The 12,794-nt window shown below is 52.2% G+C and overlaps 1 protein-coding gene across 2 annotated transcripts; it reads left to right on the top strand.

The window, feature by feature from the left end:
- Positions 1-9: 9 nt before the first annotated feature.
- On the top strand, positions 10-12,238 carry MIS18A (MIS18 kinetochore protein A). 2 transcript variants are annotated; one of them, XM_051829906.3, is made up of 5 exons: positions 10-478; positions 4,495-4,561; positions 7,650-7,772; positions 10,704-10,800; positions 11,678-12,238. In XM_051829906.3, the coding sequence occupies exons 1-5, from the start codon at positions 139-141 to the stop codon at positions 11,756-11,758; spliced, it is 708 nt and encodes a 235-aa protein (XP_051685866.3). In that variant the 5' UTR covers positions 10-138; the 3' UTR covers positions 11,759-12,238. The 2 variants fall into 2 exon arrangements, with proteins under 2 accessions (XP_051685866.3, XP_089186716.1); XM_089330590.1 differs by lacking the exon at positions 10-478 and adding an exon at positions 507-739.
- The last annotated feature ends 556 nt before the right edge of the window (positions 12,239-12,794 follow it).

Consider the following 12,794-nt stretch of genomic DNA (forward strand, 5'->3'; position numbering starts at 1 on the left):
CGCACTAGAGGGGGCGTGCGTCCCCCGCCCCTCAGTTTTCGGCTGCGGCCGCCACCGCCTGGGCCCGTCCGCGCATGCGCACGCACAGGGGGCGTGGTTTTCTCCCTGGACGCTCCGGGCGCGGGCGATTTGTACGTAATGGCGGGCGCATGGTCGCCGGATTGCGGCGCAGGGTACTCCTGCCCTCGCCGTGGCCGTGACAACAGGGCCAAGTGGAGCGAGTCCTCGTTGTTAGGCAGGCGGCTCTCGGAGGACTCGAGCCGCCACCAGCTGCTGCAGAAGTGGGCGAGCATCTGGAGCTCCACGAGCGGGGAGGCGTCGGAGGTCGGGGCGGAGAAGGCGCCGCGCGAGGCGGCGTCGGCGGCGGAGGAGGAGGAGAGGCCGCTCGTGTTCCTGTGCTCCGGTTGCCGGCGGCCGCTCGGCGACTCGCTGAGCTGGGTGACCAGCCTGGAGGACGCCAACTGCATTCTGCTGCGCTGTCGGTTCTGGCTGGGGGCCGGCGCGGCGCGGGGTGGGGGGCGGCCGTCTCCTCAGGTGCACCGCACCTGGGCGGCCCCGTAGCAGCAGGGGCTCAGGTCCCTGCGCCTCGCGCAGCTCCCGAGCGACAGGTGCTTCTCCTGGGGGTGGGGTCCCCCATCTCAGAAGAGCCAGGAGCAGATGACCGATCGGGCCGTGATGGTTTCGGGGTGCTGCCCGCCCAGGGCGCGGGGCTTGGCTGCGGGAGTTAGCGGGCGCCCAGGTAGCGAACAGTACCGTCGGGGGTTGAAGAAGCTGAGTTTTCAGCTAGGCGTTAGGTCGGCGCGAGTTTCCCCTTTGTTTCGGGTTCGACCCTTTCCTTGTGGGTTTTGTGGGTTTTGGGGGGAGGTCTTTCCGCTTCTGAAGTTCTCCCGAATGGGCGCAGAAGGAGCCTTCTCCGCGGACTTGGGGTTTCCCCGAGGCAGTTCGGCTCTGCTCGCATCCTGTAAGCATTTCGATGGCGCCAGCTCAGTGGTGGTTGGGCGATCGGTGCCGACGGTGGCCGCGTCCCTGGACAGCCAGCCTAGGCACGCCCTGGCCGTGTGGTCCGTCGAGGTGACTCCTTTGCGCCTGTTGAAATCAACAGTGCAGACGGCTGTAAGGTGCGAAGGGCGTGTCGCACTTCCCGTAGTCTCTGTATGTGTCCGGATGCATTTCTTGCCTTGGTGAGCATCTTTGAACGCGTGAAATTCTGAAAACACTCGCGGTTGCGTGCTATGAACTGCCCTTGTTTTTCCCCGCACGCGTACTCTGAATACTTTCCCACGCTGGGTTAGATTTGTTTCTCTTTTAGACGCTGCTGGGTGTAGCTCGCTGGGAAACCTCTAGGCCGCTGGAGCTTGAGTCCTGGCCTGCGCTGACGCGGGTACCCTGGGCAGGTTGCTGCACCTCTCTGCCTCAGTTTGCGTCTTTGTCAAAAGGTGCTGCCCCTGCCGCTGAGTGGTTGTGAGGGTGACTGAGTTAGTGTCTGTCGTTTGCACAGAGCGAGCGCCAGGTGCCGCTTACACACGCCCTAATCCACCCCGGCCGTCTCTGGATGGGGTCTAGGTTGCGTCCAGCTTATACTGGGGTTGAGATTTTCGATGTAGGAGAAGCTCTTTTTCATAGGTGGATTTGTCTTTCTGGCTTTTTAAGAAATAATATGTGAAATATTTTATTTGTACTTTGTTTTTATAGCTTTTTTTTTTTTTTGACAGGCAGAGTGGACAGTGAGAGAGAGAGACAGAGAGAAAGGTCTTCCTTTGCCGTTGGTTCACCCTCCAATGGCTGCCGTGGCTGGCGCACTGCGCTGTTCCGATGGCAGGAGCCAGGTACTTCTCCTGGTCTCCCATGGGGTGCAGGGCCCAAGCACCTGGGCCATCCTCCACTGCACTCCCTGGCACTCCCAGGCCAGAGAGCTGGCCTGGAAGAGGGGCAACCGGGACAGAATCTGGCACCCCGACCGGGACTAGAACCCGGTGTGCCGGCGCCGCAAGGTGGAGGATTAGCCTAGTGAGCCGCGGCACCGGCCTGTTTTTATAGCTTTTTAAAAAACATTTAGCCACACAGGCTTTTTTTTTTTTTTTTTTTTTTTTTTATATTTATTTGAAAGGCAGAGTTAGAGGGAGAGAGACAGAGAGAGAGAGAGAGAGATCTTCCATCTGCTGGTTCACTGCCCAAATGGCCACAGTGGCCAGAGCTGAGCTGGTCTAGAGCCAGGAGCTTCTTTAGGGTCTTCCGTGTGGGTGCAGGGGCCCAAGCGCTTGGGCCTTCGTCCGCTGCTTTTCCAGCCCATTAGTAGGGAACTGGATCATATGGACCGGCGCTCATATGGGATGCTGGCATCCTAGGCGGTGCCTTTACCTGCCTCACCACAGCGCCAGCCCCAGGGCTGTTTATTTTGTTTTATATATAAAAATAATATTTCTTCTATAGTGTTTTTAAAAAGTATTTGAGAGAGAGAAGGGGAAGGGAGAGAGATATCTTCCATTTGCTGGTATACGCCCCGTCTGGCTGTAGCGGCCAGGACTGAGCCAGGCTGAAGCCCGGCACTTCATCTGTATCTTCCATGCGGTGCAGGGGCCCAAGGACTTGGGCTGTTTTCTGCTTTTCCTGAGCCCTTAGTAGGGAGCTTGATTGGAAGTGGAGCAGCCGGGACTCGAACCGGCTCCCGTATGGGATGCCGGCTTCGCAGGTGGCAGCTTTACCTGCTGTGCCACAATGCTGGCTCCTACTAAGTTTGTATAAGGTTCTTGATTCACCAGCTTTGGCTAACTGCCCCCTTTCTCACCTCCCTCCTTCTTGGATTAATTTGCATTCCTTCTTGCCCCGGTTTGATTTAGTTTATTGTTGTCGCTTTTTCAAGGCTTATAGCATCTGCGTTCAGTCTTGTAGCCATAACGTGGTCTTTAGCTTTAATGTGTACAGGACTGCCTTTGTCACCCCAGTACTCACTCCTTGCGTGTATATGAAAGTTTATTAGTGGCCGGCGCCGCGGCTAATCCTAGGCTAATCCTCCACCTGCGGCGCCGGCACACCGGGTTCTGTCCCAGTTGTTCTCTTCCAGGCCAGCTCTCTGCTGTGGCCCGGGAAGGCAGTGGAGGATGGCCCAAGTGCTTGGGCCCTGCACCCCATGGGAGACCAGGAGAAGCACCTGGCTCCTGCCATCGGATCAGCGCGGTGCGCCAGCCGCAGCGGCCATTGGAGAGTGAACCAACGGCAAAAGGAAGACCTTTCTCTCTGTCTCTCTCACTGTCCACTCTGCCTGTCCAAAAAAAAAAAAAAAAAAAAAAAAAAGATAAAGTTTATTAGCAGCGTTCCCATTCCTCAGTTAGGTAATTGTCGGTAGTAGTCCACCCTTCCCTCCTGCCTCCCTCATCGCTGTGATAATGTGACGTTTGAGCGCTTGGAAAGGTCTTGATTGGCCTTGTGCACGGATGCCCACTCAGGGGCGTGTACAGTCCTTGGACCCTGCTCTTTGCTTTTCTGAGAAACAGCTTGTGTAGAGGGCCTGAGGCTAGTGTGGCCGAAGGTCAGAGGAAAAATAAGGATGGAGGGAAGAGGCTGGAAACTCAGGGCCTTGTAGGCTGCTCTGAAAGACAGGACTGCGTTCTGGTGTGCAGGGGAGAGGTAATGATCCCCTTTGGAGAAGGCATTGGAGGAGGAGCTAGTGGGGTTGTCCTTGCAAGAGGTGGCACCAGTGGTTTGGTGGCAGTGGAGGGAGACTTGTGAGACGGAATGGACAGACCTACCTGTGGGGTGCATGTAGGGGGGGAAGGATGCGGGGAGGAAGGACCCAGAAAGACAGCAGCCGCGTGGATGAAGGTGCAGCTTGCCGAGCTGAGGCAGGAGGAGGCCTGTAGGCAGAGGTGACAGCAGGCGTATGTTTTTGGTCCCTTTATGCCTGGTGTCTCTTCTTGGTCTCCTTCTGGCCTCCTGTCTCCCCTCTTTCCTGTGTCTCGGGCAGGATCCTCCAGGAATCTGCTGCTTCTGGGGTCCAGCTGTACCCCCTTCCCCCGTCCAAGTCGTGGTCCCCGTGGAGGATGTTTGGCTGGGGTCCTGAGGGCCCTTGTGGTTGCTTTTAGGGACTCGAGCTCTGCCCTTGGGATCTGCAGGTGCGTGCACTGGCTATGCGCTGCTGCCTTGCTCCCACTGGGACGTGTGTCAGGCAGAGCTTCCTTGTAGTCTGTGGTTTCAGGTCCTAGTTGTTCCAAGTCCCGCCGCGGATTGAATTTTCCATGCTGGTTCTGCTCACCAGTCCCAGTGTTCTTCTGGGAAGGGAAGCAAATAACTCCTCTAATGCCGTCTTTTTCCAGAAAAATCACTGTGCATTTCCTTTGCACCCAACTTGTATGTGTCCGCGTGTGTGTGTGTGTGTGTGTGTGTGTACATGTGACTTTGGGCTCCTATTTTTTCTGGTGCTTTGTGTTCTAAACGTTGATTAGAAGCTCTGAATGTCTGCATATGTGTTTTAACATAACGTGTTGTTGCTTCCTCTAGGTGTTTCCTGTAACGTTTCTGTGGATAAGGAGCAGAAGCTCTCCAAACGTAAAGATGAAAATGGCTGGTGAGTCAGGCCGTCTGGGCGGGAGCATGTGCTTAGAGAAGGTGTGCTCCAAGGAACTCTTCCGTCGCGACCAGCGTCAGAACTTGGGATCAAACTGATTTCCTGGTCGTCAGGATAAAGTCAGTACTCAGATTCATCAGTTCAGCGGGTGGTGCCCTGTAGATAGTGAGGTGGAAGTTTCTAGATTCCTCAAGGCCTGGCTGACGCTCCCTGTTTGGATCTTCGGGCTGAGCGCAGAAGAAGGAGGCGTCTGTTCTGTGAAGTCCCTGTCAAAAGGCGCCCCGGCCCAGCGCACGGTCTTGGTAATTGTGTGTGGCCACTGCGGTAACCAGGAGGCTTGACGTGGAACGCGGAGCTTCGCCGTTAGCTGCCCGTGGTGCAGGCCGGGTTCCCTACTTGGAGTTTACTTATAAGATGCTCTTCTTTTTCTTGTTTTTCTTTTATAAAGGCTTATTAAAGCTCACAGAAGCTTCATATATAATTGGTGGGATATTATCTAGCTATTACATTACCAGTGAGAACTTGTAATTTATCAGATAGTGATTCATGTTGCTCTGTTGCTACAGGAGTTCAGAATGTCCCTGTGTGTCTGTAGGTGAACAGTGATGTGTGTGGAGTCTGCTGTTTGAGTCCGGGGTGTTTCCTTTTGCTTGATCAAGGAACTGGTAGGCAGTGATTACAAGTGGCTCACGTCCTGAGTAGGAGTTAGAATACTTATCTGATGATTTTTTTGAAAGATTTATTATTTGAGAAGCAGAGTGACAGAGAGGAAGAAATATCTTCTATTCGCTGAGTGGTGTCTTCCATCTGCTAGTTCACTCTCCAAAGGCCTGCAATAGCTGGGCTAGGCCTGGCCAAAACCAGGAGCCAGGAACTCCACCTGGGTCTGTGAAGTCCTGTCATGAACCCAGGTACTTCTGCCATCATCCACTGCCTTTTAGGTGCGTTAGCAGGCAGTGCGGAGCACCAGAAGGCAGCGTAGCCAGCCACACCAGGCTCCGATACGGGATGCCGGCTTCCCAAGCGGTGTTGTAACCCGCTGCACCCCAGTGTCAGCCCTACAAAATAGTAATCTTCTGTGTAGTCCACCTGTGCGCTTCCTACTAGATTTCAGTCTCCAGTCGTGGGGCCAGTGTTACAGTGCAGGGGATTAAGCAGTAGCCTTGGTGCTGATCCCATATCAAAGTGCCAGTGGGGTTGGTGTCTCGGCAGCTCTACTCTGATCCAGCTCCTACTAATGCATCTGGGAAAGCAGTAGATGATGGGCCAAGTACAAGGGCCTGGCACCCGCGTGGGAGACCTGGAAGAAGCTCCCGACTCCTGGCTTCAGATCGGTGCAGCTCCAGCCGTTGTGGCCAGTTGGGGAGAGAACCATCGGATGGAAGACCTCTCTCTCTCTCTCCCTCTCTCTGTCTCTGTCTCTCTCTCTCTCTGTGTAACGCTGACTTTCAAATAAATAAATAAATCTTTAAAAAAAAAAAAGAAAAAAAGGCCCCTGCCATGCATGTGGGAGAGCAGAACAGAGTTCTATCTAGCTCCTGGCATCAGCCTGGCCCAGAGCTGGTTGTTGCGGACATCTGGGGAGTGAACCAACCAATGGACGATCGTACCCATCCCCCATCCCCATCACTCTGCCTTTCAAGTAAAATTTTTTTTTTAAGTCTGAGAAGAAAAATCTCCACTTATTAATTTGCTGTGTTAGGTCTAAAATTTTACTGTGGATTACTCACGCAGTGGCAAATTGAATGAGCCAAGTCAGCAAGGCTTTTTGGAAACGGTGATTCTGAGGCAGATTAAGGAAGACAGGTTGACAGGAAGGGAGTATATTCAGATGTTGCAAGCCAGGCTGAGGAGAGTCCAGGATGAAGGAACAAGTGAGTGGAGAGGCGGCGGGTCATGAAGTACGTGTGAGTGACCTGTGTGGGGCGTGCCTGGGGTTGCTGGGAAAGTGCTGGTGGTGAGTAGATCCTTTAACAGGCAGCTCTAACACACAGATCACAGGCACACATCCGAGACTTTTTAAAAACCCCTTAACGCAGGAGCCGGAAGCTGGTTCAGGGTCGGCAGATTGAGTTATGGCCCCTCAGTCTTTGGGGCTTGCTTTGCTACTCACAGGGATGGTTTGTGTCCCTGCCAGACTAAACTCACTTACGGTGTATTGGTGGGCTTTCTTCAGGCTGTCATTTAACTTTAGAGGCTTTTTCTAAACTGGGCTGTGTTAGCTTTCTGCCAATGCAGGGGCAGGCAGAGGCCCTGGGCTGGATGCCTCTCTGTGAACCTAGGTGATTGAGTTCTGCAGTGTCTGTAAGCTGTTTCCGTGCCGTGACGGCAGAGGCCAGTAGTAAGGATTAGTTATTCTCTGCGTCATTACACAGGAGTTGCCTCTCCCTGCCGTTGTTGGGCTCCTTGGACAATGGCATTAAAAGGACGTGTAGAATCTTTTTGTCTTATTTCCCAATTTTCTTTATAATCAAAGAGTTTACATTCTTTATTTTTCTTAAGATTTATTTATTGAAAGATAGCATTACGGAAAGAGGGAGAGAGAACTTCCATACACTGGTTCACTCCCCAATGGCCACAGCAGCCACGGCTAATTCAGGCTGAAGCCAGGACCTTGGAACTCCATCTGGGTCTCCCATGTGAGTAGCAGGAGCCCAAGCATTTGGACCATTTTCTGCCACTTTCGCAAGCACATTAGCAGGGAGCTGGATTGGAAGTGGAGCAGCTGGGACTTGAACCTGCGCTCATATGGGATGCTGACATCTCAAGCGACAGCTTAACCTGCTGGGGCACAGCCCTGGCCGCAGAGTTTGCGCCGTAACACATGCACTTGATGGTCTCCTCCTCTTGTTGCCGTGTGCATGTTCCTGCCGTCAGATGTGGATGGCAGTGTGGCTGTCCTTGCATTTCTATTATAAATGTCTTACTCTGATTTTTTTCCTTCCTTATATGAATACATGTAACTAAACACGGTCAGAATGACAAACCCTGGAAACCTGAGTGTTGAAGCGTTTGTGGGTGCCAGCAGTGGGTGTTCTGTAGCAAGTTGCTGCTTTGCTTCCTAAAGTGGTGCTATGTCTTTACGCAGCGTCCTCGAGACCCTGTACTGCGCCGGCTGCTCCCTCAACCTCGGCTACATATACAGATGCACCCCCAAGAGCCTTGATTACAAGAGGGACTTGTTTTGCCTCAGTGTCGAAGCCATTGAAAGGTAAGTTTGATGTTTAAGTGGCCACTGGGTAACTGACCTCTCAGAGAGTTAAGTTTGCAGAGAAATTGCTATGAAGACGTCAGAGCTAAACCACGCTTAAACGACATTTCCAGGTAGTACTTTCTGACAGTAAAGCCGGTTAATTTCTCTCTCTGTCTCTCTCTTTTTCTCTTTGCTTTGCTCTAATTTTTTGATATTGGAAAAATCAGCACTCCTAAATTGTGGCTTTTTTTTGGAGTAAAAATATGTTCTTTTTTGTTTGTTTGTTTTTTGACAGGCAGAGTGGACAGTGAGAGAGAGACAGAGAGAAAGGTCTTCTTTGCCGTTGGTTCACCCTCCAATGGCCGCCGCGGCCGGCGCACCGCGCTGATCCGATGGCAGGAGCCAGGTGCTTCTCCTGGTCTCCCATGGGGTGCAGGGCCCAAGTACTTGGGCCATCCTCCACTGCACTCCCTGGCCACAGCAGAGAGCTGGCCTGGAAGAGGAGCAACCGGGACAGAATCCGGTGCCCCGACCGGGACTAGAACCCGGTTTTGTGCCGGCGCTGCAAGGTGGAGGATTAGCCTAGTGAGCCGCGGCGCCGGCCTGTGTTCATTTGTTTTTAAAAATGGAATGAACTTGAGAAGGATTCTTTTTAAGTATTTTCTGGGGCTATGTCTCAGTGGTTAAGTTGCTGCTTGGGATGTCCCCAACCCATAGGACAGGGCCTGCTTTAATTCTGATCCAGCTTCTTGCTGATGTAAACCCGGGAGGCAGTAGATGCTGGCTCAGGTACTTGGGTGGGTCCCTATTACCCATGTGGGAGACACAGACTGACTTCCAAGCTCCTGGCTTTGGCCTGGGCCAGCCCTGTGTGTTGCAGGCATTTGGGGAGTGAACAGTGGATGGAAGGTTCCTGTCTTTCTCTGCCTTTCAAATAAAATGAGAGTAATTTTTCTAAAAAGCGATATTGTGTTACAGAAGAAAATACGTGGGAGGTTTTACTGCAGGAGATCATGGTTGTCAAGGCTGTTTTTCCTGAATAGTTGATTTTAGGAGACAGGCTACTTCTTGGGCAGAATTTTTTTTAAAAAAATAAGTTTGTGTGTGTGTGTATTTTTTAGATTTATTTGAAAGGCAAAGCCACAGAGAGAAGCAAAGCTACAGAGGGAGAGAGTGAGGAGAGAGAGATATTCCATCTGCTGGTTCTCTGCCCGAATGGCTGCAAGGGCCAGGGCAGGACAAGGCCAAAGCCAGGAGCCAGGAGCTCCATCTGGGTCTCCCACATGGATGCAGGAGCCTAAGGACTTGGCCATCTTCTGCTGCTTTTCCAGGTGCATTAGAGAGAGCTGGATCGCAAGTGGAACGTTAGGGACTAGCACCAGCACCCAAGTGGGATGCTGGATTTGCAGGTGGTAGCTTAACCCGTTATGCCACGGCACTGGCCCCTTGGGGTGGAATTGTAATGCCAGGGCTGCCCTCTGTGCCATTTATTTACAGTTTTATCAGTTGCTCGGTGCCATGTCATTTTCCCACCGCATCTTTGGTTTTCTAAGTAGGATGTCGGTTGCCTTCTGCAGTTTGCCTACCACGCTATTTTCCTCTGCCTTGCCAGGCATATTGGTAGAAAGCTGGAGCAGAGACAGAGCTGTGGGGACTCCCGCCAGCACTCTGCTGTGGGATGCCGGGAGCTGGCGCCACAGCCCTGGCCCCTCGAGTTTTCTTTGAGAGATGCTGGCATCTCCGTCCTTACTGTTTAGATGTAGCTGGTTGCCAGCCCAGAGCTGGTTCCCCTCCATTGCCAGCTGATTCTTCTGCTACTTCCTACTTTCCTAAACCATGGCATCTTGTAACAATGAGAGGCAAACACAGTGTAAGTTGGAGAATAACTGTTACAGTTGCTGACATTTGGTTAATCAAGTATTGACCACCACAATTTATTACTTAAAGTCTCATTTAGGAGCAGGTGTTTATCCTACTGGTTAAGGCAGCTGTGTTCCACATTGAAGTCCCTGGGTTTATTTTATTATTATATTTTATTTTAAGATTTATTTTATTTATTTGAAAGTCAGAGTTAGAGAGAGAGGTAGAGCCAGAGAGAGAGAGAGGTCTTCCATCTACTGGTTTACTCCCCAAATGACCACAGTGGAGCTGAGCTGATCAGGAGCCAGGAGCCTCCTCAGGGTCTCCCATGTGGGTGCAGGGACTTGGGCCATTTTCTACTGCTCTCCCAGGCCATAGCAAAGAGCTGGATTGGAAGTAGAGCAGCCAGGACTCGAACTGGTACCCATATGGGATGCCAGCACTGCTGGCCAGGGCTTTCACCGCTGTGCCACAGCGCCGGCCCCAAAGTCCCTGGGTTTAATTCTGAGCTCCTGATTCCAGCTTCCGGCTAATGCACACCCTGGGAGGTAGCACACAGTTGGCCCAAGTAGTTGGTCCCTGCCACCCACGTGAGAGAACTGGATCGAGTTTCCAGCTCTGGCTACTGGGGGCACTGGGGAGTGAGACAACAGACGGGAGGTCGTGCTCTTGCTCTCTCCCCTGCCCCTCTTAAGTAAAAAATTGGAAAAAAGGTCAAATTGGAAGTGGCACATGTTTCTGCCGTTAGATAAAGCAAGACAGGGGAGGCTTCTTCCGGGTCCTTAGGTGGCTGAGCTATGAGTGATGATGCTTTGCCACCCAGTTTGCCTAGAGCAGGTTTGTGCCAGTAATGAGATACTTGTAATGCTGGAGAATTGGGATGTAGAGCTGTGCAGACAAAGCCGCTGTGGAGGAAGGCATGAGGTACGTAGTAGAGCTTCCTGCGTGGTCCCTCTTCACAAGAATAGCTCTATTTGCTGACTTGGTGTTGATCTGTGGAATGTACTTAGAGTGCTCATATTATTAACTGCCATTCATTTAGTGTTTGTTCCTTATCGCATCTTAACTTTGTTCTGTTCTGTTCCTCAGCTATGTTTTGGGATCCTCTGAAAAACGGATAGTGTCAGAAGATGAAGAGCTGTTTAATCTTGAAAGCAGAGTTGAAATAGAAAAGTCTCTAAAACAGGTAACTTTTTCTGCACATTTTCTATCCTTTTGTGAACAGCTTCTATCAGTGAACAAGTGCTCTTTGTGTTGCCACCTGCTTGTTGTTGTTGTTGTTTTTTAACATTTATTTATTTGAGAAGTAGAATTACAGAGACAGGTCCTCCATCCGTTGGTTCACTCCCCAAATGGCCGCAGCAGCTGGAGCTGGGCCAACCCAAAGCCAGGAGCTTCTTTTGGGTCTCCCGCGTGGGTGCAGGGGCCCACGTACTTGGGCCATCTTTCTACTGCTTTCCCAGGCCACAGCAGAGAACTGGTTGGAAGAGGAGCAGCTGGGACTCAAACCGGCGCCCACAGGGGATGTTGGCTCTGCAGGCGGAGGCTTAGCTACTTTGCCGGCCCCATACCTGCTTGATCTTAGCGTTTCCACACTGGGAGTTCATGTTGATTTTTGGGAACCAACCATGAACTCAAGTTGATGAAGTGTAAGGAAGACATCTCATGCCAGAGTTAAAGCAGTCTGTATCCCAAAACTTAAACTGGAAATCCATCTTTGAATGAAGTCCCTTTTTTATTTGATCCAGTTCTTGTGGTATAAACAGCTTCACTGTTGAATGTTAACATCTTTTCATGGCCAGATAGGCAAGAGGGAGGGGGCGTGTTTAAAGGAACTGTAAACAGACTGTAGGTTGAGAACTACTGTTAATAGAGTTACGTGTGATTTATTTATTATGTCTTATTTAAATCAGATCTATGCCTCTGAGTAGTTACGTCTTACAAATACTGAATAGTCAGCATGTGTAATGCATGAAATGTTTGAAACTGTGTTCACATCGCGCGTGTTAATCGCACACAGTCCCGCGTGACTCTACTGTGTTTGTATTCTCTCCGCTCGCTAGATGGAGGAGGTGCTGCAAGGCCTGCAGAAGCAGCTGTGCGAGGTGGAGTCAAAACTCTGCTCTCCCGGCTGCAAGAGCTGAGCGCTCAGTGAGCAGAGCTGGGGAGTTACCTGGACGGCTGTGTGTGGTGCTGAAGTGACTGTTCCCACGTTCAAGTGTTCCAGCCATTTTACGGAATTGAACTTTAGGAGTTTTTATTTTGGTAAGAAGCTAGGATGGTTTCTGAACTGTTTTCTCCTCTGGTCAAATTCCTTGTCCTCCATTTCCTGTTTTTTTTAAGCTAACTCACTGCTGATGCTTTGGCTTGTCCTATGGAACATTGAGAAAGCCTTGGAGGTTCCCGCAGCTGGAGCGCCCGAGCGCTCTCTGGGGAGAACGGACGCGCACGGCCCTCTGGGGAGACGTGCCGTGTGGGTGACTTTGTCCTGTTGATTTACTGCTGCGGGCTACCAGTCTGGGAGACACGGGGTGCAGGTTGTCAGTGTGTGTGACGCAGGGCTTTCACAGAGAGAACGGGGTTATTTGTATAATGGGAAAGAGAATAAAGACGAAAGCACAGCGCCTTCAGATTGCCTTTCATCCGGCATCACAGATCCCGGTGCGACAACACACGCACTGCTGAGCGTGGCACTGGGCACCGTGGCAGCCCCTTCCTGCTGCTGGCTATGGACGGGGTGCTCCGCCTCTTCCTGGAACTTGAGAAGGCGTTCCCCAGAGGACGCTGGGTTCCTGAGCCCGTCACAGCACAGGGCCCACACAGGGGCTTGATCAGTTCACCAGTACTGGGTTCTTCTTGTGACGTCGTCGAAACCTGCTAGTCCCACGTGGCACAAGCGAGCCCTCTCCGTCTCCTTGCTCACAAGCTCGCCGCCAGGTGGAACGTGGTCCCACAAAGGCAGCATCAGTCCCTGCCGGCCGCCAGACGGCCGTCCAGCCTCAGGAAGCTTGCCGGGGCCCTGGTGGCACCTGTGCGAAAGCTCGCTCTGAACAGGCGTGCCAGTGAGTTCACACTGGTTTCCGCTAGCTCAGCGGTCAGTGCAGGGGCCACGCCCCCTAGTCCCGCGCACCTGTCCACCCTGGGCAGGCGGGGCTGTGTGCTGTTTGTAGCCAGCCACGC

Source organism: Oryctolagus cuniculus, chromosome 4 (genome assembly GCF_051225735.1).
Source record: "Oryctolagus cuniculus isolate XC-2025 breed Fujian yellow rabbit chromosome 4, ASM5122573v1, whole genome shotgun sequence".
In the NCBI taxonomy this organism is placed as follows: domain Eukaryota; kingdom Metazoa; phylum Chordata; class Mammalia; order Lagomorpha; family Leporidae; genus Oryctolagus; species Oryctolagus cuniculus.